Source organism: Thunnus thynnus, chromosome 17, assembly GCF_963924715.1.
Source record: "Thunnus thynnus chromosome 17, fThuThy2.1, whole genome shotgun sequence".
NCBI lineage: Eukaryota > Metazoa > Chordata > Actinopteri > Scombriformes > Scombridae > Thunnus > Thunnus thynnus.
The window spans coordinates 25,868,793-25,891,635 of NC_089533.1; the positions used below are offsets into that span (position 1 = coordinate 25,868,793).

Below are 22,843 nucleotides of genomic sequence, written 5' to 3' on the forward strand. Positions count from 1 at the left end.
AAATTAAAAAGAAATGTTTATAAAATGATGCCTGGTATATCTAGATGTTTCTCTTTTCATATTATGATGTAGAATTGTGACATAATTTAAACTGCTGGAACTGTAAGTCATTGAATATAAACACTGAATTAATTAGGCCAGCATCATGTGTGCAAATTGTTTCATGACTATTGCAGTGAAAACACAAAAAGCTGACATACATACTGCAACATGTTGACTCCACACACACACAGCACATGTTTAACTCACCAAAAACCAGTCTTGGTAGAGGTTTTAACATCCTGGTCAATGCAGGTGACATAGAGAAGCGTCCAGGCTCAGGAGGGTTGGTGTAGCCACAAAGAGGCAATGCTGCAGTGTGGCTTGCTGGTTTTCTGCTTCTGTTTTCAGTGGCACAAGTTTTCTCACTTTACACTTAGACAAATGATGAGGAATTTATAGCAGGGGTGGTTCTAGGGTCAGTGGAGATCTGAGGCTTAGCGCTGAAATCTTTGAATGAGAGTTTGTGCTGCAATCAATAAATCTTGCAATAACAATAAGTGCTTAAATAAATAATAATAATAATAATAATTATTATTACTTCAAATACTTGACTACATGCTTGCAGAGAAATCAAACTTTAGAAATGATCTAAAATTATAGCCAAACAAACCCCATATGCATCCCTCTTTTGTTGAAGTATAACTTTCAGGTTGAATGAGACACTACTGTTGACAAAGTATGACTGTATTTTATACATGAAGCTCATCATGCATGTGAGGAAAAAAACCTAAATTTGTATTAATATCATTTGGCTTATTTGAAATAGAATCCACACATCCATTTAGACACGGCCCTTCCTGCCGCTGCTCCTGTTACTGTTCTCCTCTGTGGCTTCTCTTATTCTGTTTTCTCTCTATTGGTTCAATCATTTTCCTTTTCTGCTGCTTCTCTGCTCTCCTTTATTAGTTGTCTTCTCCCTTTTTCTGTCTCTTTCAGTATGCATCTCCTGCAGGCTAATCCATGTAATTTTGATGAGCTACCACTGCAATTTTGATGTATATTTGCTCATATTTATAGATTTTACTATCCCATCAATAACTATTAATTATCAAATAATTATATTTTCAAATATTTTAATAACTTTATTTTTGCTGTGAGTTGTTTTTTTCTTAGAAGCTCTGTCTCACTCAACCTGAAACCCTTGTCCCGCTCAATTTAATGTTATCAGGTTGAGTTGGACGTTGCTCTTTTGGTAATTCTAAAACATTACCTGTACTGCCAGCATTATCATTCTAAAGGAGCATTTCATTAGTCAGCAAGCTTTCCATTAGGTCAGCTCAGTCAGGCGGTTTGTAAACTAACACTATGCCCACAACAGTGACATTGAAGCAATCATTTTATTTTTCAGTAGACATTTAGTCATAACACAAGGGAAACAGCAGTTGCAGTGACTGGCTATCAAAACTCACAAAAAGCCATCTGTGCACACTTTAAAATAAGTAAAAGGAGCAACTTCAAATTTAATGGACAACAGAACAAAATGCTCCATCTAGTTTTAAACAAATATTCAGTCCAGTCACTCTGTGTTTGAAATAAGAGCTAATGAATGAACTAGGTAATGCTATAATGCATTTAATGTCCATAACTGGTTTTGTAACATGTTTACATTTTATAATCAGTCTGGACATATACATAGACACACAATGTATGCACACACACACACACACACACAAATATACCATACACAAACACAAGATGTGCTGCTAACTATAATAACTTTTATCATTTTAACACTAAATCTGTCGCAACTTAGTCAGCCAGGTTCTGAATTGTGTTTATTTTCCTAGTGTCATTTTAGTGGCCTGACTGTCTGGGAATGAAAGCCAGCCACTGGAAACTCAGGCTGAGCAAAAAAAGAATGAATGCTTTGAAAATACAAACAAATGTGAAAGCTAAGGAACCAAACAGGGTTCGTTCACCTCTGTCTGACATCCAGGACTCATTGTTTCAAAAGTTACAACAAACTGGAAGTGGTAAAAGTTTAGCTCTGTAAACTTTATATGAGGTGTGTGAGGATGGATAGCTTGCCAGGTGTAGCTAAGGGGAGGTCTTACATAAAGTCAGTTACGACAACTAAGGTCACTCTCACCATATGTAGGGCATTTGCAAGCAAGAAATGAATACAACTTACCATATAAACCAAAATTTGTTACTTGAAAACATGTCAGCACTGTAATACAAACTGTGCAAGAAACTAATGAGGCCCACTAACTAATCAACAAGGCACAGTACAACGCCAAGACGTTCCATTTTCTCAACACTACATCGTCTTAACACGCCTGTAATTATTTGTATAATCATACATAACACAGCATCACATTACAGACGTTTTGGAGCGCAATAGATGTTCTGATCTTTAATTTAGGCGGTGAAGTGTTGAAATATTGAGCCGATAGGTGTGAAGAACAAGACCTTTGACAGACATATGCGGGGTGTATAACTTCTCCTTTCTTATAAACAGACCTCTCATTCTCGCTCTCACTTCAGTGAATACACTCACACACACACATACACACAGTATAGAGAATGTGTTACCAGCCTTGAGTTTAGCGTTTACCACATGCTGAATGTTTTATTTTAGATGTTTGTGCAGTGCATTGCTGACTATGTAGTGTTACTGCTTGAGCTTGCTCCTATAGAGATGACAAATCAAATTTTCAGTGGCAGTTTGTCATGAAGCTTAGTATTACATATTTTTGAAGAGGTTTAGTTTTGTAGAACTTGTTGAACAGATTATGCAATTTTACTTTCAATTTGACAGTTCCAAAAGTAACGTGGAAACATGATTTAATGTAGAATATGAGGCTTCAGCAGTCTGAGTTAGTCATATCAAGTGGATATCTGACACATTTACAGTCTTTTTATCAAATTCCCTCTTTGTTTCCTCAGACAGTGGAGCTCTATGGCACAGAGGAATATGGTAATATTAAAGAAATCGCCAGCATTATCCTTTAATATCAGTTTATAAAGTTGATGACTAGTGTATTTACAAAATGGACTGACCTTGTATTGCTTTCCCTTTTATCTGCTCGGGCATTCATGTCATTATAATTAGCAGCTTCTTCCAATGACTGGCAGTTTTTCATTTCTGTTTGTTTTGTACTTTTCTACATGCATGCACAAAAAAAAGAAACGTGTTGGACTGCAGATTTTGGATCAGTAGTCCATGTTCCTGGGTATTCTGATATAAGGTAACGTGTAAATATCAAAATAGATACAGCATTTCACAGGGAACACCAAAGAACACACACATTTTAGGATATAAGAAGAAAATCATACTTCTTTATTGAATTCCCTGTATTTTTTTTATACTTTCCAATGAGTTTAAACCTTGCCATACATTAAAGAAGACAACACTGAAATTGGAGTTGCAAGATTGTACCTGACAGTAGAGATGTTGTAGTGAGGCAGTGGCACTGTGTAAACAGACTATGACAGTAAGTGGTGTAGACTGTAAAAACAAAATACAGCTTGAACATTTTGAGACACGTTTTGGCAGCAGCTGTCGTCACTGATGAAGCTCAAGAGATTTCCACATTATCTTCATTAAACCATAGAGTAAATCTGCAGGCTCTAGTGACACATATGGGGGGTGGGGGGTTGTTACCAGATGAGAACACCCAGTGAGGGGTGTTTGCACTCCTGGAATCACAGTTTGCTTTGGTTGAAATTGTCCACCAATAGGCAGACAATGCATTACTTTGAAATGAATAATTTGCTATGTTTCACAGTTTGTTGAGGTTGTTTGAGTTGCTGGAGCTGCATCTCAAAACGACTCAACTACATCTATTCTTACAAAGTGATACACAGAGAAATACATTTACTTTAAGCTATAAAAAATCTCCAATTAACGTTTACATTTCTGTGATTGATTCCAGGTAATGAAAATGGAGTGAAGGATTATTATTTTTCCCTGATGTGTCTGTGAGGGGAAAGAAAGGAGAAGGCGGTGTGTGTGTGTGTGTGTGTGTGTGTGTGTGTGTGTGTGTGTGGGGGGGGGGGTTGGTGATGAAGTCTTTACAGGGTCAGCTGCAAAAGGGAAATACAGTATATACACATGTACATTTAGGAAAATAACTTCTTCTATCAGCCCGTCTCAGTCCAACAACTTATTTCACAGCCTTTTTTATATACAATATATTACACATAATGATTTAGCATACTATACATGACTTTTCATAAGGGAAGAAATGTACAAGAGGAATCATCAACCTTCAATCTGTCAACGTGATCCTTCATTTCGCTTCACACACTTTGCAGGTCAGATTGTAAACCTCCCCCGGACTGAGCTTTCTAGTCTTGTTACTGAGAGGTCAATGGGATTCTGACCAGTAAGACACAGGTAGGTACAGCTAAATATCACTGGGCTCTTCTGTCCAAATACGGCGGGTTTTTGTCACAAACAAACAAAATTTGTCTAAAATAACTAAACAAAGTGGGGTAATGTCACTGATAACTTTATGTTTGACAAAAATAAAGCCAGATTCTGCATATAATTAACCTTTTAGGCATTATAAAAAGATTTTTAAAAAATGTGAAATTTTTTTGCATTTAATGTATAAAACCATGACATGTCAACAATGAGCAGCACGGTTTAAGCTACCTGCTCTCATTCATCGTCACACATCCTATCTGCAGCACTTGTATAAAGATATTTTGCCTTCCTCCTGGCATGCATACGGTTTAATTGATGTTGTGGACATCCACATGTTACCAGTAAAATCAACCCAGAGAGTTTATGGATTCAGACATTCAGACTCCAGAGATGAGTCACACTACTGTTCTGTTTGTCCTCCAGATTATCTGTTATTTAGGTGCAGTTTTTTTTCTGCTTTCATTCTCTGTCAGTCTGCTGTGTGGATGGTTTTCTTGCAGTACCACATCGTGCCCACCGGGTGGTGCTGTGTGGAGCAGAGGTGCTGAGTGAGTGAGAGCTTCAGGTGGAAGGGGAGGGAGAGGGAGAGCAGGGCACGGGGCTCGGGCTGGGAGAAGGAACAGATTTGGGGGACGGATATGGATGACAGCCTCCTGGCACTGCTTCATCCTCTTCTTTGCTTCCTCCTCCTCCTCCTCTTCCTTTTCCTCCTCCTTTCCCTCCCCCGGCTCCGTGCCCCTCCAGTCCCTCAGAGTTCTCCAGCATCTCCTGGATGAGAGGAGGCATGGAGCCGGGAATCTCCATTTTCAGTGTGATCACTCGCTCTGCTCCTGGGAGAAGGAGGCAGAGAAGGAAATTTAAGGATAACAGAACAAGTCATTATGTGGGGATCTTCCATCATTAACCCTTTACTCTGCTTTTTATGAGACACATTCTCATAAGACAAAGAAATTTGGTGAAATCACCACAACAATACAGTTATCAAGTATTTACATTTACTTTGAAAATTAATTCAAAACCCTCCTTTTTGTTTTTGTGACATGACGAGGATGAAAATTGTATTTATTACCATAATTACCGTAATTGACCTGTTACTTCCACTTGAAAAGTGATCATACCATATATTCTCAAATAAAAGCTGGTGCTTCAGTAATAGCCAATACAAACAAATAAAGATGATAAATGACACTGAGGAACAATGAGTCGCTTCTTCTTTGCCGTTTTTTCAATCACTGTTAAGGAAGGAATCTCAGCACTTCCTGCACAGATGTTTCACATTAAAAGCTTTCAAGTGGCTCAAAATGCCACCGTCCCTTTCCTGTTCAACTTTTAATATGAAACATCTGCAGGAAGTGTTGAGTTTCATTCATTAACAGTGACTCAAAAGTGTATGCAATTGGAAATAATTAGTGAATAAAAACAGTATTGTGGTGTGAGTAATGAGTATGACATGACTGTTGTATCAACTGTACTGTGGAATTGACAGTAAACTGAATTTATCAAGACTAAATAGAGAAAGTGTTGAATTTGCAGTAACAGCAAACAGCATAACCTACATATAAAATGGGAGCAGGTCAGAAAACAAGGAGGAATCTTAATCAAATATGATGAAACACTAAAAACAGGAGAAATTAGGAGTAAAGTCGTATTTCTAACATGAGCCTGTTTCAAATAAAGACCTTCTCTCTGCAGTTGAGGTAAACCACATATGCACTTTCACATGCATCTTCATCTGTGTGCACGTGTCTCACCCTTCACACTGATGCTCCTGAGGTCAGTAATCTTCATCAGTATCTTGGGGAACATACAGGGTTTCTCAGGTCTCCTTCTCCTCACATAGATCTACACAAACAGAGGTAAAAGTATTAGTTTCTCTGTATGAATGTTGGTCTGTCTTTTGTTTGTTTGTTTTTTTATGGGCCCAGTTGTCATTAATGTGCTTTGTGATTATAATACTATCTCTGTATTGTCATCAACCACTGGTGCTTGAGAGTATTAACACTTGTCTTCTGTTTTGGTCACTTTTCTACTTTGTCTCGTGTGTGTGATCTGTTTCTCTTTGTATAGCTAACAATGTATCTATTGATAATATTTAACTTCCTGTGTTTTAAAATCAAGTCTGTCATAATATTTCTCTCTCTGGCAGCAGTTGTAATGCTTTTGTTATGGTTACCACACCACTGCTGAGAGACCATTCAGAGGAAGCAGCATTAAAGGAGTCGTTCGCCATTTTGGGAAATACAGTTATTCACTTGCTGTGATGAATATGAAGCTATAGCCAACAACAGGTTAGCTTAGCTTAGCACAAAGACTGGAAACAAGGGGAAGCGGCTAGCCTGGCTTTGTCCAAAGGTAACAAAATTTGCCTAACAGCACCTCTAATCAATCAATCTTATAATTTAGTTCTTGTCAAGAAAGTGTATAAGCATATTTCCCAAAAGGCTAACTATCCCTTTAAATAAGAATGGATTTGTTATTTTTGAATACTGTATTGCTATAGAGACATAGTGCAATTAAGTCCTGCCCACCCTGGAGGGGAAAACAATTCATTGCTCTCTATTGACTTTGTATCAAGTGAAGGTGCCACTTGGTCACTTCTGTCTGCTAGCAAACAACAGAAAAATGTCTAAAAGCTGCTGTTTGGTGGGAAGCACAACCAACAGGGTAAAGAACCCACAACTAAGTTTTTATAAGCTGCCGAAGTGAAAGATCTGAGCCTTTAAGATGACAAAAGTAGATAACGTTACAGGGCTGTGTGTTGTGTGGTTGAAGACACAGACCCGACCTGAACTGCACAACTAGCATGCAGCTCCATGTTTACAACCTGTAGTCGCCATATCAGCTGTGAAAAGTGTCGTGCCAGCCTGTTATGTGGTGTGGTTTGCTATACAGTTGTGCTATCTCTACTGTAGATGTTGTCAGCCATTGCATTCATGCATTGCATCTTAACATATACAATGTAACAGATTTCAGCAAACACTATAAACTGCCTTTTCATCTCTGGTAGACATATGGTGCTAAAATAATCCTTTATCATGCTGAAATATAATGTTTTTAGCTAGCTACAGGGATTTTGTTAGTATGTCAGCCCTTGCTTGCATATTATGGCACCAATTATTTTCCCCTCTGGTGGGCGTAGTTCTCGGGGTATGACACGTTGCACTCTGTCTCTATTATTTAACGTGTATTACATTTTGTTACCCACAGATGTCAGTTACTTATGACTACATGACTTTGTTATGGAACTGGTGGATATCTTATTTTGGAATGCAACTTTTGACATTACTGCAAGGAAATGGTGTTAATGTAATATATATATATATATATAATTAGATGTCCAACCTTCAAGGCTTCGAGCATTGGTTCCTGAAGAACATCCACTTTCTCTGACTCCTCCAGATCCTGACGGTCTGTGCGCACACACACACACACATACACAAATCACCCGACATTATGATGAGCTAATTAATACATTTTATTTAAAAAATCAATTAGGAAGAGCAGGAATTAAAATTGAACTTTTTTTCCAGGCACATCTATACATACAAAAATCAAGTGCAGTACCTCCACAAAGCAGGCAGATGGCGCTGAGTAATCCTGTCTCTGCATCATCCATCTCCAGTGGGAGAAGCTGGTTAGCGAAGGAGAACACCAGATCCGTGAGCGGCCCGAACCCGGCATTGTGCATCTGGGTGCGGTTCAGAGTCAAACCGTCTGAGAAGGTCATGGTGTCCTGGTCTGGGGTGTAGCGAGTACAGATCCTCAGAATCTAGGAAAAGAGGATGAGTCTTTTAAAGGATGCTCCCTGCTGTGCCATGTCTGTTCAGGTTACAGATGTGTGGAAGGCTTGTCTTGGTTATGGAATTGTTTAACGTGTGTGTGTGTGTGTTTCTGTGTGCAACTAAAGTAATAAGCTCACCAGTATGTCGAGGCAGGCGGCTTTGAGCAGGGTGATCTGATCAGCAATGGTTAATGTCGTGAAGCCGGGCAGCTGTTTGGCAAACTCCACTGTCTTAATGATGCATTTGGTGGAGAGTTCACTGAACTTGTCCCAAAGACTAACATCCAGAGCCACACGATGCTCTGCGCTGTTGTTCTGCAGGTTGGAGTCAGGTAAGGGATGGAAGGCAGAGAGACAAAGCAGCTCATTTATTTAACAGCTGTTTTTTTATGTAATTTTATGTTATTTCATTCACTTCAGAATTGTTTTGACTTCTGTGTTATAGAACATTTCATTATTGAGTGAAATGTGCAAGACAATCATGTAATCGACTGAATGATTCATTTATTAAATACAAAAGGAAACACAAATGCAAATTCATTCATGTTTGCGTGTGTAAGTCTCAGTAATAAAAAGCTGTGGTGTCCGTGTTAGTACCGTGGTGTATTTTCCCAGCTGACAGAGGGAGGGAAAGGTGTCCTGATGCGCTCGGCGAACACGCTCAATCATCTGCTCTGTGTCTGCTGACAGGACGTAGACCTCTGCCTCCACCTGCCTCTTCTCTTCCTTCTTCTTCTTCGTTCTGTCGTTACGCACCACTGCCGGTGGAGGTAAAGATGGCAAGATTTAACTCAGATGCTTCAAACTTTTAGTTGCCTAAATGAGCTGTAATCCATATTGATTATTTATCATCTCTTTTTAAGTATAAAAAGGCTGCTCTCCCAATGCTTTCTTCTTGTGATGAATAAAGTAACAGGAATATTTCTTTATGCTTTCCATTGGCTTGTACTTGTAGATATAATTGTAAACGTCCACTTTGAAAAAGCAGGAGGCTGATTATTGCAAGTTAATGGTAGAGTTTTGTGGGACATGTGTAAAATATAAAATGCCACCAGAGGGAGACAAATATCAAGGTTAAAATACATCAAATGTAAAATGTAGAAGCTTGAACTGTATGACCTATGCTTGAGGTATAGAAGTCACTTGTGTCACTGTGCTCTGTTCTGCTTTTATTATATTGTGATTATAAGGTTATTAATACATTTTCACCGTTTGCAGTAAAGTGGATTTTTTAAGAAGCGTTTCCTTTTCCACACTTTTCTCCACAAACACACACAGACACACAGGATGACAGTGGATCTTTATACTGTACTCACACTCCTTGGACATGCCGACGTCGAGGCATTTCTGCAGTCGACAGGACTGACACCTGTTCCTCGTCACTTTGTTTATGACACAGACTTTGTCTCGGTGACATGTGTACACCATGTTCTTCTGGATGCTCCTCCGAAAGAAACCCTAAACAAACAAAGACATTGAGGCAATGACTGGAATACAGTTACAGTGGGAGAGGAGGGACTGAACAGAAAATGTGAAGGTGTTGTGTGGCATTTGAACCAAAATTGTTCCATCCACAACTATCATAACTACCACAAACACAGTGGATGAGTGAGCTTATCTATTTAAAATGCTTTAAGTAAAATCATTTGTTTGAGTAAAGAGTGAGTGATTTAGATGATGGACCGCTGGTAGCAAGTCAGTTCATGGTCTAACAGGACATGAGCTTGACTACAAGCTAACAAAAACCCACACACTGATATTAAAGCAGATACTAATTGCATGCACAGATTCTTTATGTGTGGGTAGGATTAGATGAAGCAAAGAGGCTTACAGATCCTAGAGGAGGTGTAAAGGTCACGGCCTCTACTCTGACCCAATATGCAAATAATCGGTAGTCTCACGCTCTGTTTCTAGCGGCAGCCTGCATCTGTACAGTTACCCAGAGTGAGTGTTGCAGTGTAGTGTATGTTTGTCGGGATTGTGTGTTTAGCTCACGCATATGTTTAGCTGTGTACCTTGCAGCCCTCGCAGGCGCTGACTCCATAGTGGTATCCTGAAGATTTGTCCTGACATACAAAGCAGGGCTTGTAGACACGGGGTGGAGGTGGTGGTGAGGGGGGGCTGGGGACCAGCAGGTCCTCCCCCGAACTCGTGCTCTCAGTCTCTATTGCTGCAGCAGGAGACAGAGGGAAGGAAAACAGGGAGATTTAGAGATTTAGTCAGACTGCAATTACAATGCAGAAATCAGTATCTCTGCTTTGTATTTGATTGAAGCTGTGTTAAGATTTGGACACATTTTTTATTGTATTCATTTATCTGCAGTGACAGTGTCCTCTAGTTTTGGTACCATTTCAAATGGTGATGGTACAAGACTGAATCATGGATGCAGGTAAGCTAGTGATCAATGATAAATGCAGCATCAGCACTGAAATTCAGCTCTTGTGTAAATGTCTGCTGTAAAAAAAAAAAAGGTTTGCACAAGTTGTCGGAGGAGCCGATTGCTTAATTAGCGGAGAAGAGTGACCGTCCTGTTTGTTGCTTTCATCTTGAGCATTTTCTACAGATTATTGTATTTACTGTTGAAGCAGGTGACCTACACATACAACAGATAATACTATACAAGTGCTTTTTGGGGACTATGCTTTTAATGTCAAAGTTGATTCAGGTTGAGTATATTTTGGACACCAACTGCCCTGTTTGTCTTGTTAGCTGTATCATAAATAAGCTAACTGAAAGCCAGCTTTTTATTTTGAATTATCTTGTTATTTCTGAAACAGGATAGTCATCATGTCATCAGTTATGTGTTACAATGTTTTTTTTCCCCCAATTAGAGAAACATTGATAAAAATGTTAGACCTGAGACCAGATGCATAAACGATGTGTGTGCACAAAAACCATGCACACGCCATTTCCAGCACATGAAATAGTATGGTGCGCACATAAACGGCACAGGATGTATGGTGAGAATGTGTGCTCCTCACAGACCAGGCCTACGCACGTTTTTCTAAAGTGATCTGGGGGTTATGTGATGATGTGGAGATGGAATAGAAGATAAGAATCTTAACGTTTGTTTAGTTTGATAACCAGCTGCACTAATTGTGTAACCTTTTTTTGCGTTTACAGAGATTTATAAAATGCTAATCAAAGGCACATTTACAAACGTAACATTGATTAATTACTTTGTGTGATTAATAATATCATTCTTTTAATCTACATAGGAGTCAACATTTTATTTTGCTTTTAATATTCTTTTTATTTTATCCTTAGTTGTGTCACACATTATTAAGTTTGGATATGTGCACTACAAACTAATCATTGATTATATTTCTGAGATATCACTACTGATGATGGTTTACAGGTCCATGTGATGATTAATGATATGGATGCTATCAAGAGTCACACAGCTGTTCCTAATAGTCACGTGTAATGACAGCTGTTCTTCTGTTAGAGAACCTTGCTGGTGCAACAATCGGTGAAACAGCATTTCTTCCTTCTTGTTTCTTTCTTTTAGTCATGAATCTACACAGAGTTTTATGTATCTGGCCCCTTTATTTGGCCCCTAGATTTATGTATGTTGTACCTGTGGATGGTGTCTACAGTTGGAATGAATATCATTTTCCATGGACTTTGGAGCTGATTGACTGCCTAAATATGGCTTCTGGACCACCCGTGTTTGAAAACTATATCTCATTGATCTCTGTTTCTCAGAGGACGATATAGATTATTCATTACACAGTGTGGGTTATCATGGGTCATTGTGTCTAGGGACATATTGCTGGCTGAACAGGGTTTACCCACTTTTTTCTGTTTGTTGTTTTTGTTAATTGGTTTCATATTGTCTTGTTTTTTGTCCCTCCTATGAAGGGAGTTTCTCTGTGTTCATATGAGTCACTGTCATTGTGGATATTGGTATGTTACTTGATTTTAGGGGTTTAACGGTACACAAAATTAATGGTTCGGTATGTACCTCGGTTTTGGGGTCACTGTCTGGTACAATCTCAGCAGATTCAGCACGTTACAGCAGGAAAAAAGCACATTTTGGTCTTTTATTTTGAAAAATGTAAACATCCAACAATTGCTCACTGACCATAAACATTACTGAAACAGTTTAATTGTGCTGCAGTGGAAAAGGAAAACAACCTTTCTGTTTCTTGAAAGGAGTAAGGACACCTGGTGACAGCTGTGGTTTGCTGATTTATGGTCTAACTGTATATAAAGTAGCTGAAACTAGCTCCACCTCCAGCAGCTACAACAGTAACATGCTGCTCTAACACTGATGCATTAATAATCTAATGATGTCATGTATAATAATATATCAGTCAGAGGGACCAAACCACCACTACTTTTACTGCCACACTTTTTAACTAAATTTTTTTCTCCCAGAACTGGTTCTTATGACATGCTGTCTGACCATGTCAGAAATCAAATGTTTTTATCATTCTGAACGGCTTCACTCGAAGGCGGATTGAAAAGCCAACTGTCACAGAGTGGGGAGGGGGACGGGAAGACGCAGTATTGTTTCACTACAGAGATAACAGAGCATATTTTAATAATAGTGTTACAATCTGTCAGTGTTATGAGTCTCTCGTTTGTCATTCTGATGGCAGCGACACTACAGGGTAACCAGGGTAACCAGGCTAATTTGGCTAAGGTGGCTAGCTTACATGCATGCTACATGGATGTATTAGTGGTGCACAGCCAAAATGTTCCAAGTGGGACTCACGCTCTAGAATTATTGTTCTGCACATCAGAGTAAGTGTATCATTAAACTATTTTGACAGTAATTGTTTGGGTCACAGAGTATACCAAACCAAGGAAAGTCCCGTACCGAACCAAACATCCTGTACCGAGTGGTTCGGGACAAATACGCATACCGTTACACCCCTACTTGAGACTAGATATCACCTAAGATTTTGGATATTGTAATATCCTGATATGGCATAAGTGTTTCTTCTTTTCCTGGTTTTAAAGGCTGAATTACAAGTGATGGAATTTTCTGAACTTAACAGACTGTTCTAGCTGTTCTATTATTTGCTTTTACCCACTTATTCATTGTATCAACATTACTGATGATTATTTATCAAAAATCTCATTGTGTAAATATTTTGTGAAAGCACCAATAGCCATCCCTACAATATTGTTGCAACATCGATAGCGTGGTATTTGATCCAAAATATTGTGATATATGATTTTCTCCATATCTCCAAGCCCTAATGAAGTTCAGTTTACTCACAGTTGTATAATTATCTTCTGTGGCTCTGGAGGATCTTTCAAATGTCTGAAAAAAAATAACCCTGATGATGTCATTAGTGTGCCGAATGCCACATTCATGTCTATATAGGATGGATGGTAGCGATGGGAAAGATTCAGTCATCAGACAACTCAACACCATCGTATGAGTTGTGAGGGTTAAAAATACTGTACATTGAAAATGTAACACTATATCCATTATATCTGGGTTTAATTGCAATGACTGACAGACTTTGGCTGAAGTGAAGGGTCTGTACTTGCTACATTTTCAGAAACTTCCATATTATGAAGCATCACATGGAATGAATTGGAGATTTCAAAAAGTCTGAGCTTCCCAGTCGTCATTACAACTAAGAAGTTGATGTGAACGCTATTTACAAATCGAAATTTCGTAATTGCGATAACGCTGATATGAACGTTGCATAATCAAAGGCACTATTGAGCTGCATTATGGGAGATGTTAGATGCAGTGCTTTTGAAGTTTGATCCATACTAGAGACTAAAAGTCAGAATATCTCGGTGTCTGTTCCTCAAATTCATCATGTATTGATTGTGTGTGGTGAAAATAAAGGTGATCTGATGGGTCTGGTATTAGTATGAACCAGACTTTGTGAAAATACGGACCCTTTGTGCACCGTGGTTATGTTCTAACTTTTCAACCACAACATCCTGCCTCTAATTCTGTGTCCGGGCTTATTCTGTCAAAGCGCTTGTTTTATTTTTGTTCAGAGACCTGGCAAAGATACACTGTGACACATTTTAAGGTCGCGACCCTTCAGATTAAGAAACCAGGGCCATCCACAACTCCTCTGCTTCTCTCTTTCTCACTCTGCCTCCTCTAACCTCTAACCTAACACTCTCACACTCACACTCACACTCACACACACACACACACACAAACACACACACACTTACTTCTACCCTCCCCCTGCTTTAGTAGCCATACCAGACATTCCACTATGGAGGAGATTCAACTCCCCTCTACTGGCCTGCTCTGTTTACATAGAGAGGGAGAGAGACAGAAATAAAGAGAAGATATCCTCCTCCTCCTCTGCCATCATACCATCCCTCCATCTTTCTTTCCCCCTCTTCATCTCTCCTCTATTTGTCTTTGCTCTCTTCTCACTGACACACTAGCCAACAGTTCCCTAAAGCACTGTCTGACCTCTTTTAAACTTCCCTCTGTTCCTCTCCCCCTCTCTCTTCTCCTATTTCCAAGTGTCTCTTATTCTGTTTTCATCTGTGCGTTCGTTGATCTCTTTCTATTGCTTCCCGCTTCTGCTTTAGTGTGCAGGACATGACGCAGGCGGCAACATGTCCAAACAAAACTGTGACCACAGTTCACTGGTTTTTTGGTTTAATAATCATGAATGAAATGATGTCTTAATAATATGTTTTGTGGCTTTTCATGAGTCTTGGGAACAAGACTAAGGCAGTTCAGGTCTGATGGGATGTCTGGTGTTGAAAGAGTCCCATGTTTGCAACTGAATAGTGTTCATGCAGAGTGCTGTATTATTACATAGCTGGTCATTTGAGAATTCAAAATACTTTGTATTGACATTATCATGCTATATCTATTAAATACACCAACTCAGATAAATAGTTTCCCAGTCATATTTATGACTTGGACGTTAATGTGAACGCTATTTACAAGTTGGAAACTGTAAATTACAATAACTCTAATATGGAATGAACACGACGTGTTTCCAAATTCACTGCCTGTATATGACATAGTGCGCTATATTATCAGTGCATTATACTGTCCACCATTTCATGTGTCCAAATTGTGAGTGTAAAATTTATGCACAAATTAGTTCCCTCAAAAAAGAAACAAAAAACAGCGTCCATGGTATGTACATTACTTTCTGCCTACAATCCCATAATGCAATGTGGCACATTTTATTGATGTGAAAATGCTGTATGACCCTACACCTGTCAGTGATGACGCAAAATGATGATGATTCAAATGGCTCCCAAATCTCACTTCACTGCTTTTATTTGCATCTATTATGTAGGGAGTAGTGAATGAGTGAACGAGGGCGTGATTTCAGACACAATCTTAGAGTCTACAGCTGTGTGCAGCTGTGCTAAGGCACACTGTTAATGTCAAGCTAATGTCAGCATGCTAACATGTTTACAATGACAATGCTAACATGCTCCCATGAAATTTCATGGCACTCATTCCAGTAGTTGCAATTTTTCTGTCTGGACCAAAGAGGTGGACCAACCATCGTCACCATCCCCAGAGCCAAGCTAACCTGCAGCCTGCAGTCAGACCAGCTGCCAGCTGGATGTTAATGTATAACTATGGCTTGGTGTATTAGTCTTCAATCAGTGGCCACCTCCTCTGCTTCTGTTATCACTGTCAGGATCTGTATCTCTAAGCTTTCCCAAGGTGAAGTGGGAAGGTCAGCTTTATTGTCATTATATAATACAGGATTACACAATAGACTGCAATTGTGGAAGCATGTCATTGTACTGTATGCATTTCAAAGAAACTGAGTACTGTACACAATATGAACTATATACAAACATCGTGATGACACCTACAGCTGCAGCTGCCTTACATTTGTCAAGGACAAAACTGTGACTGTAACCAACTATATATATTCAGAGCAGAAAGAAAAGTAAGAGCATAAAAGTCAAACGTAAATCTTAATATTAGCCTACATTAATTACAACCACTGGGTTTAGCCCAGCTAGGTCTACAACTAACAATGCATAGTTACAGCCTTTCAAGTCTGGTTCGTCCTTGTTCCTGGCCTAGACAGTCCACCCTCAGATCAGTTTAATTCAATTCCAATAGTGACAATGTTAGATGTTAGCCAGTGCTGGGGTAAGCTGTGTACCAAATCTTATGTAAAATACCATTAAATGGTGTCCCCAGGCAGTCCTGGCTTTATGCCAGCCAACAGTTCCTGAATGAAGAGCATGTTATATCAGCTTCGACTCCAGTCTCTAATTACTATTCTGAATTCTCCTCCCCAGACAGTTAACAAGGTGTAGACCAGAGGTCTTGAACATCATTTTTGTGGCTACATTGCTGAGCCACATTATGCACAGCGTATATGTAATTTTATATCATAATATCAATATATATCATAATATAGTACATTTTCTTAAAAAAATTCAATTATGAGACCATTTATAGATAAAATAACTAGGTGGGAATATCTGTTTTAGTCCAATGAAGAGATTTAAACCTGACCACATTGATACTACAATCCTATAAAACCAAAACTGCTATAAAGCAGTCACTGCTCCTTGATTTGCCCACACTGGCCTAATACAGCCAGAGAGGTAAAGGAATAGTTACCATAATCTCAGAGTGTGGTCAGTAATCTAACTTCACCTGTACACTTTTCAATTTCCTGTGGTGACATTATGTGGGAGCAGGATCTGGAGTTGATATTAGAGCTAGAGCTACAAGTCAATTAATTGATCAGTTGATCAAAAGAAAAATTAATGTGCAACTACTTTGATAATAAATACATTGTTTCATTCACTTTTCAAGCAAAAATGCTTCCAGGTTCAAAGATGTGAGAATTCATTGCTTTTCTTGGTCTTACATCATAATAAATTAAACGTTTTTAGGTTGAGGACTATTTGGTGGACAAAACAAGGCATTTGATGACGGCTAGGATTTTGTGCTGGGCATTTTTCATTTAATTTTAATTTTTGTTTCTAATAATTGTACTTTAGTTATACATAAGCCTATATTTGATGCATGTTACTTTTCCCCTCTACAACCTTCCTTGTGTCTCTTGTAAATCACATCTGCGCTATGTTTACGCCTACGTTTTAGACACGAGAAGCGGGCAGCTGCTGAGAATTTTCCCTGCTAAACTGCAAATTGTGTGACCTTACTAAGCTCGGCAGAAGAAAACATAATCGACTGTGATCCTCCCTTAGGTTCCTACACAATGAGGAGAGGGGCGCACCTTCCAAACACTTGCACATATGACACATAAACTGCGGCTCCTGCCTGCTGTGTCTGTTTGATAAATACGGCATGTTTGGGGTGGAATGGATCACATCTGCACCTAAAAAACTGGTGCAAAAACATGTTTTGCAAAAAAAAGTTTTTTTTATAGTTCCGACAACACAAATAGAGTCATAAGTCAATCTCAGAGGTTGCATTCTCCCGGTTTTGTGAAGAACAAGGTGTGGCAAATTTATGTATTAGATACATATTTAATTAACATTGCATATCTTCTGTGGTTCAAGATAATTATTTCTACTATGTATACTGAACCTGAACCTTGGCTAAAACATTTCTTACAGGATGAATTAATTATATCTTATATCATTTTCAGGCGGTGTTTTGCATGTGTACTGGGCGGCTGTGTCATTTAGGTAAATGAAAGTATTGGATTGGCCTTAATGTCAGCAATATTAAAGGACTAGAAAAAACGGTTGATCGGGACATCTCTACTGTACATGGTATATAAGAGAAGACTTGTGCGCATTGTTTAAATCTGATCGACTTGCCAACAAGTCATGAACAGAAATAGGGCTGCAACTACCAATTATCTTGATCACCAATTCAACGTTTTATCTATAAAATGTCTGAATATAGTGTAAACGGCTGTTATAATTTCCAAGAGTCAAAGGTGAAGTCTTCAGATGTCTTGTTGTGTCCGACCAGCAGTCTACAACCCACAGATTAGTAGACTAGTTTACTGTTCAGAAAAGCATTAAATCATCACATGACAATGTTTGGTATTTTTGCTTTCAAAAATGACTAAAACAATTATTCTTATCAAAACAGTTGCTGATAAATTTTCTCTCAATAAACTAATCAATTAATGACTAATCGCTGCAGCTCTAAACAGAAAAATGCAAAGTAAACAAAAATGGCAACAACAAGCTTTAGCTCTGTAGCAGTTTTATTGACGCTGTATTGAAGTTTTACTGATGCCAGCAATGTGAGTGTACTCTGAATTAGAAATTGGTACGACTTAATAGCGGTCAAGCTTAATATCATTCTCTTTCTTCTTTATATCCTGTGTCTAATAAATACAAAAGATGTGAAGATGTGACATGAGAGAAGAAATCCCTGCAGTAGAATGTAGACAAAGACATGCAATGCCAGAGGACTCTGTCAAGAACGAATGAATTAATAACCAGCTTTCCACTGCCACTCTTTTTGCTTTTATCTGATGGCAGTGTGATCCCACACACACACACACACACACACACACGCAGATATAAAGACATCTATTAGATACAAACACTGACACGCAACCAACCTCCACCCTTTTCACACACTCACACTCAGGTCAAACTTGGTCAGTATACCCACACATTCCCAGACAAACTGTGAGTGTGAGTGAATGTGTGTGTGTGTGTGTATGTGCGTCATTGTGTGTGTCTCCTACAGACAGAAAGAGAGGTCATTCAGCGCAGAGAAGTGATGACTGGGCAGCTGACACAGGAAAGAAAGAGGCAGATAGAAGGAGAAATAAAGAGAGGGAGAGATGTAGGTCACTTCCCAATTGTCAGTGAGTCATTGCTCTGGATCACACCCAAACACATGCACGCACACACACACACACACACACACGCACACACACACACACACACACACACGCACGCACGCATACACGCAGAGTACACCACTATCCCCCAGCCACTGCTTGCATGTCACTGGGGCAGTCGCTGAATGTGTGTGTGTGCCTGCGTCTGTATACGGCCTTTGACCTTTGAACCTTTTTGACACTCTTCATTCCAGTCACACACACACACACACACACACTCTGAGGGCAATCCTCCCTATCTTTACAGCTTTAATTTATGAGCACTCCTCTCTTGCTTCTATACGTCTCTCTTTTCCTCTGTTTCTCGCAGGCCAACGGGAGTCCACTTTGCACTCTCTCTCTCTATCTTTATGACTTAAACTCAGTTGTGCAAGGGCCCTGTCATAATGACATCACCACGTCATCACCCTTGGGTTACGGTCTGACTCTTGGGCTGACTGTGTCTAACATGTGACACTGGGGTGGAGCGGCACTGTCATTTCACAGCAAGAAGGTCCTGTGTTTGTGTGTTGGTCTTGTTATAGACCTGCAACCTGTCCAAGGTGTACCACACCTCTCAGCCAATGCATGCTGGGATTTCCACCTGCCCCCCACCATCCTGCATATGTTAAGCAGGTATAGAAAACTGCTGTATGGAAATATCTGTCTTTATCACAGTTAGCTCTCAAAGCTTAATATATTTTTGAAATGTGCTCATAGAACCGGATATCAAAAACTGCCCTGTAAGCTGGCGTTAAACGTCTGGTATTGTTTATTTTCATTAGATAGTTCCTGATTTAAATCATAATTTTACCAATTTTGGTCTTTTCTTTTATTTAGGCAAAGTTCTTGTGTGGCTGCTTGTGTTACAACAACTTGTAAGATTTGAGAGATTTGCTTCTTTCATTAAATGAAAAAGGAGAAGAAAAAAAAAAACATGTTTATGTTCCTCACAACAAAGTATGATAAATCCTATGGTTTTGGTAAACGCAGATCAGAGCTGTATCAGTATACACTGATACAGCTCAAATATCCTTTATTGTGAAATCATGGAAATGATCACTACATGCCAAATGATAACCACATACAAATACTTACTAATGTTTTTTAACATTCGGATTAGTTATTAGAATAATTAGTGTTACCATTAATATAACATATTATTAATATGTGTAGTATTAATTGTATAGTATTTATATTCCCTTTTATTGTCTTGGTTTTATAATGCCATATAAATACCCTGTTTTATTAAAGCCCCTATGTTTAGGATGTTAAAATGTCTGACTTTCCAACCAGGGACACTGAGATAAATGGGCTTTGCACCAATTTTCACCAGGTTTGTCTCACTTTTTCTGCTTATGCCATAATTATTTGAAAAGTGCCATAATCACATAAAAATTCCCCACACAGGGGCTTTAATAATCATCAATTATATTATTATTTGTAGTAGTAGAATACTTTTTGGAAAGCATGCCCCTTCATTTCTAGTTAATTCAATTAGAAGTCCACATTACCCTTCTAATACTATGCTCACTGTGATTTTATCAGTTGTGTTGTGTAAAATGGTATCTAACTCACAGAATCTGTGACATGTTTAAAACCATCCATATATTATAAGTCAGTGTGGTTTATGTTGACAAGCTGTAAATGCTGTGAGCTCATTCCCACCCAGTGAGAAGCACTGAGCTGGAGCTCAGGAAGGGCTAGGTTTGGTAAATGAGTGCAGGCAGCTGCTGACCTACTGAGGTCACTCCATTCAAAACATGAACCAAACCCTTGAGTTATAATACACAGTGAAGACATACAGCTACACTGACAACCTGATGGAAAATTTCTCAGGTAACATCATCACAAGCACAAACACTTCTACAAAGGTGGGTCAGCTTGACCTGAGTGCAAAATAGCAGCATCTGTCAAAAAATAAGGGGTTTGTCAACATGAGATGAATAAAATTGGCTAAGGACAGCTTACACAGCTACACTATTTGGTATGTATAATTATTATAAACATGCCAACACATAGAAAGTGCATCAGCAAAGAGGAACAGCAGTCACAAGCTGAAACTAACCAACAGCGTTCTCATGTACAGTATTCACAATGTGCAGAATGAAGACATGCAACCTAAAAAGACTCACCTTGTAGCAGTTTAGTTACTTCAAAGTTAAAGTTCATTACTATACCCTGACATTATTCATTCATCTGGTCAATCATAATGTTCAAAAATATAAAACATTCCATCTCAAAATATTCACTTGACTTAAATAGTGAGGATACCAACAGTACAGTAAAACAAACTCACACATGGTGTGAGGAACTAAAATACAGAGTACACAAGAAATGAGGCTAGTTAAGTAAAAGTGAGTGAGGCTGCATATTGTTTGGATTAGTGGAGTGTAGTCTAGTTAATAAGAATACGAAACTAAAAGGATTGCAGGGTAACTAATACTGAAAGAAGAGGCTAGGACGTATCCCACCTGGCATCCCACCCTCAAGCTGACAACAAATATCACAGCATAAACAAGGGTTCAAACCGCCTGCAGCCCCTTTTTCTATTTTTATTTTTATAAGTTAGGTTATATACACTGACTTATGGTGGTGTACCCTGTAGTTATTTTGTTCACAAGTCCAAAATGGCAAATAATTTTTCAATGGGACTCACAGTGGCTGGATCCGCTCCAGTGCCTGCCGGTCACCAAGGACCCTCCGAACGGCCGCTGGAGTCCTCCTACACCGGACAGGAGTCCCTTCTCCGGCCCGAGCCCCGGGGGTCTGTGGTAGTAGTCCATGCTCAGAAAAGAGCCGGGGCTGGGGCTGCTGGGGCTGGGGCTCAAACCCACAACATCCACGCTTTCGTACATCCCCGGGAGGCGCGTTTGATCTCTTTGTACCAAACAGAGAAAAAAAAGATCAAAGCGTCCTGGACGGCGAAGAGAGAAAGAGGAAGGGGAGGGAGGGAAGAGTTCACATCTTCATAACAGACTGATGGGAAGAGGAGGAGGAGGAGGAGGAGGAGGAGGAGAGAGAACGAGGGATGACCGGTCGCTGTGACCTTTCAGCCCTTGGAGCAGCACAGCTTGCTGTCAAACTTTGCCTTCCGTTATGTCGTTTAGCACGAACGGAGCTAGTTTAGATGACAAAATACACGTTGTCGTCTTCTTTGCCGTCTTTTTTTACAGTCACAATGCTACAAGTGCCACAAACTTAACTGTTGTACTGAAGGAGTTCGAGCCCTCGTTACTTTGTAGCACAAAATGTTAAAAAGAGAACAACCACAAAAAGGAAACAGTGTGGCGTTACATTACTACTCCGACACACATGTGGCGTCTCCTCTGTTCTGTACAGGTTCTACGTCGGTATCGTTACCAGCCTTTCCTCTGCGTTTACAGAGTAGCTAAACTGTTTCTATCGCTAGCTGTTCCTTGTAGCCAGCCAGGCGAACAGTACATTTTGTAGACAGTCTACTCCTTAATATGACAACCAGCAGTGTTTGTCGTTAAACCCGTGCATGCCGTAAATGAATGTGTCTCACACCGAAAAGTAAAGGGGTCCAGTCGGTGAAAACGCGCTGCTCCGGTCGCTCCGGTTCACAGAGTCCAAGCGTCCACAACAGAAAAACATACAGTCCCGACACATTAATGCTGAATACGCGCTGTCATATGACTCTGAAGTTGCCGCTCTGTGTCCAAGTAGCAGAATATCAGAATAATATCAGGTAAAATTGCCGGCGGTGAGGTACGTCGAGGAGAATCCGAGACAGTTGGGGTTTGAGCGCCTCTTGTTGCTAGTTGTTGAGGGTCCAGCAGCGATACAGGCAACAGTGTCCTGTGGTAACCTCCGGTCTGTACCCGGCGGCCTCTCTCTCTCTCTCTCTCTCTC

General features: G+C 39.5%; 1 protein-coding gene across 1 annotated transcript; it reads right to left on the minus strand.

The window, feature by feature from the left end:
- Positions 1–3,304: 3,304 nt before the first annotated feature.
- rarab (retinoic acid receptor, alpha b) lies at positions 3,305–22,833 on the minus strand. The gene is made up of 9 exons (XM_067615996.1): positions 21,627–22,833; positions 10,214–10,368; positions 9,515–9,656; positions 8,796–8,956; positions 8,337–8,513; positions 7,982–8,186; positions 7,760–7,827; positions 6,169–6,259; positions 3,305–5,247 (listed from the first exon to the last, which is right to left on the minus strand). The coding sequence occupies exons 1-9, from the start codon at positions 21,823–21,825 to the stop codon at positions 4,979–4,981; spliced, it is 1,467 nt and encodes a 488-aa protein (XP_067472097.1). The 5' UTR covers positions 21,826–22,833; the 3' UTR covers positions 3,305–4,978.
- Between the last annotated feature and the right edge of the window lie 10 nt (positions 22,834–22,843).

What these genes read in the sequence shown, in the direction of transcription:
- rarab (XM_067615996.1), bottom strand. Translation starts at nt 21,825, where the DNA reads ATGTACGAAAGCGTGGATGTTGTGGGTTTGAGCCCCAGCCCCAGCAGC. An exon ending in AGCTGGGAAAATACACCACG is followed by an intron (nt 8,514 to 8,795) that starts GTACTAACACGG and finishes TCCAACCTGCAG; the next exon opens with AACAACAGCGCAGAGCATCG. An exon ending in CAGGAGCATCAGTGTGAAGG is followed by an intron (nt 5,248 to 6,168) that starts GTGAGACACGTG and finishes TCCTTCTCCCAG; the next exon opens with GAGCAGAGCGAGTGATCACA.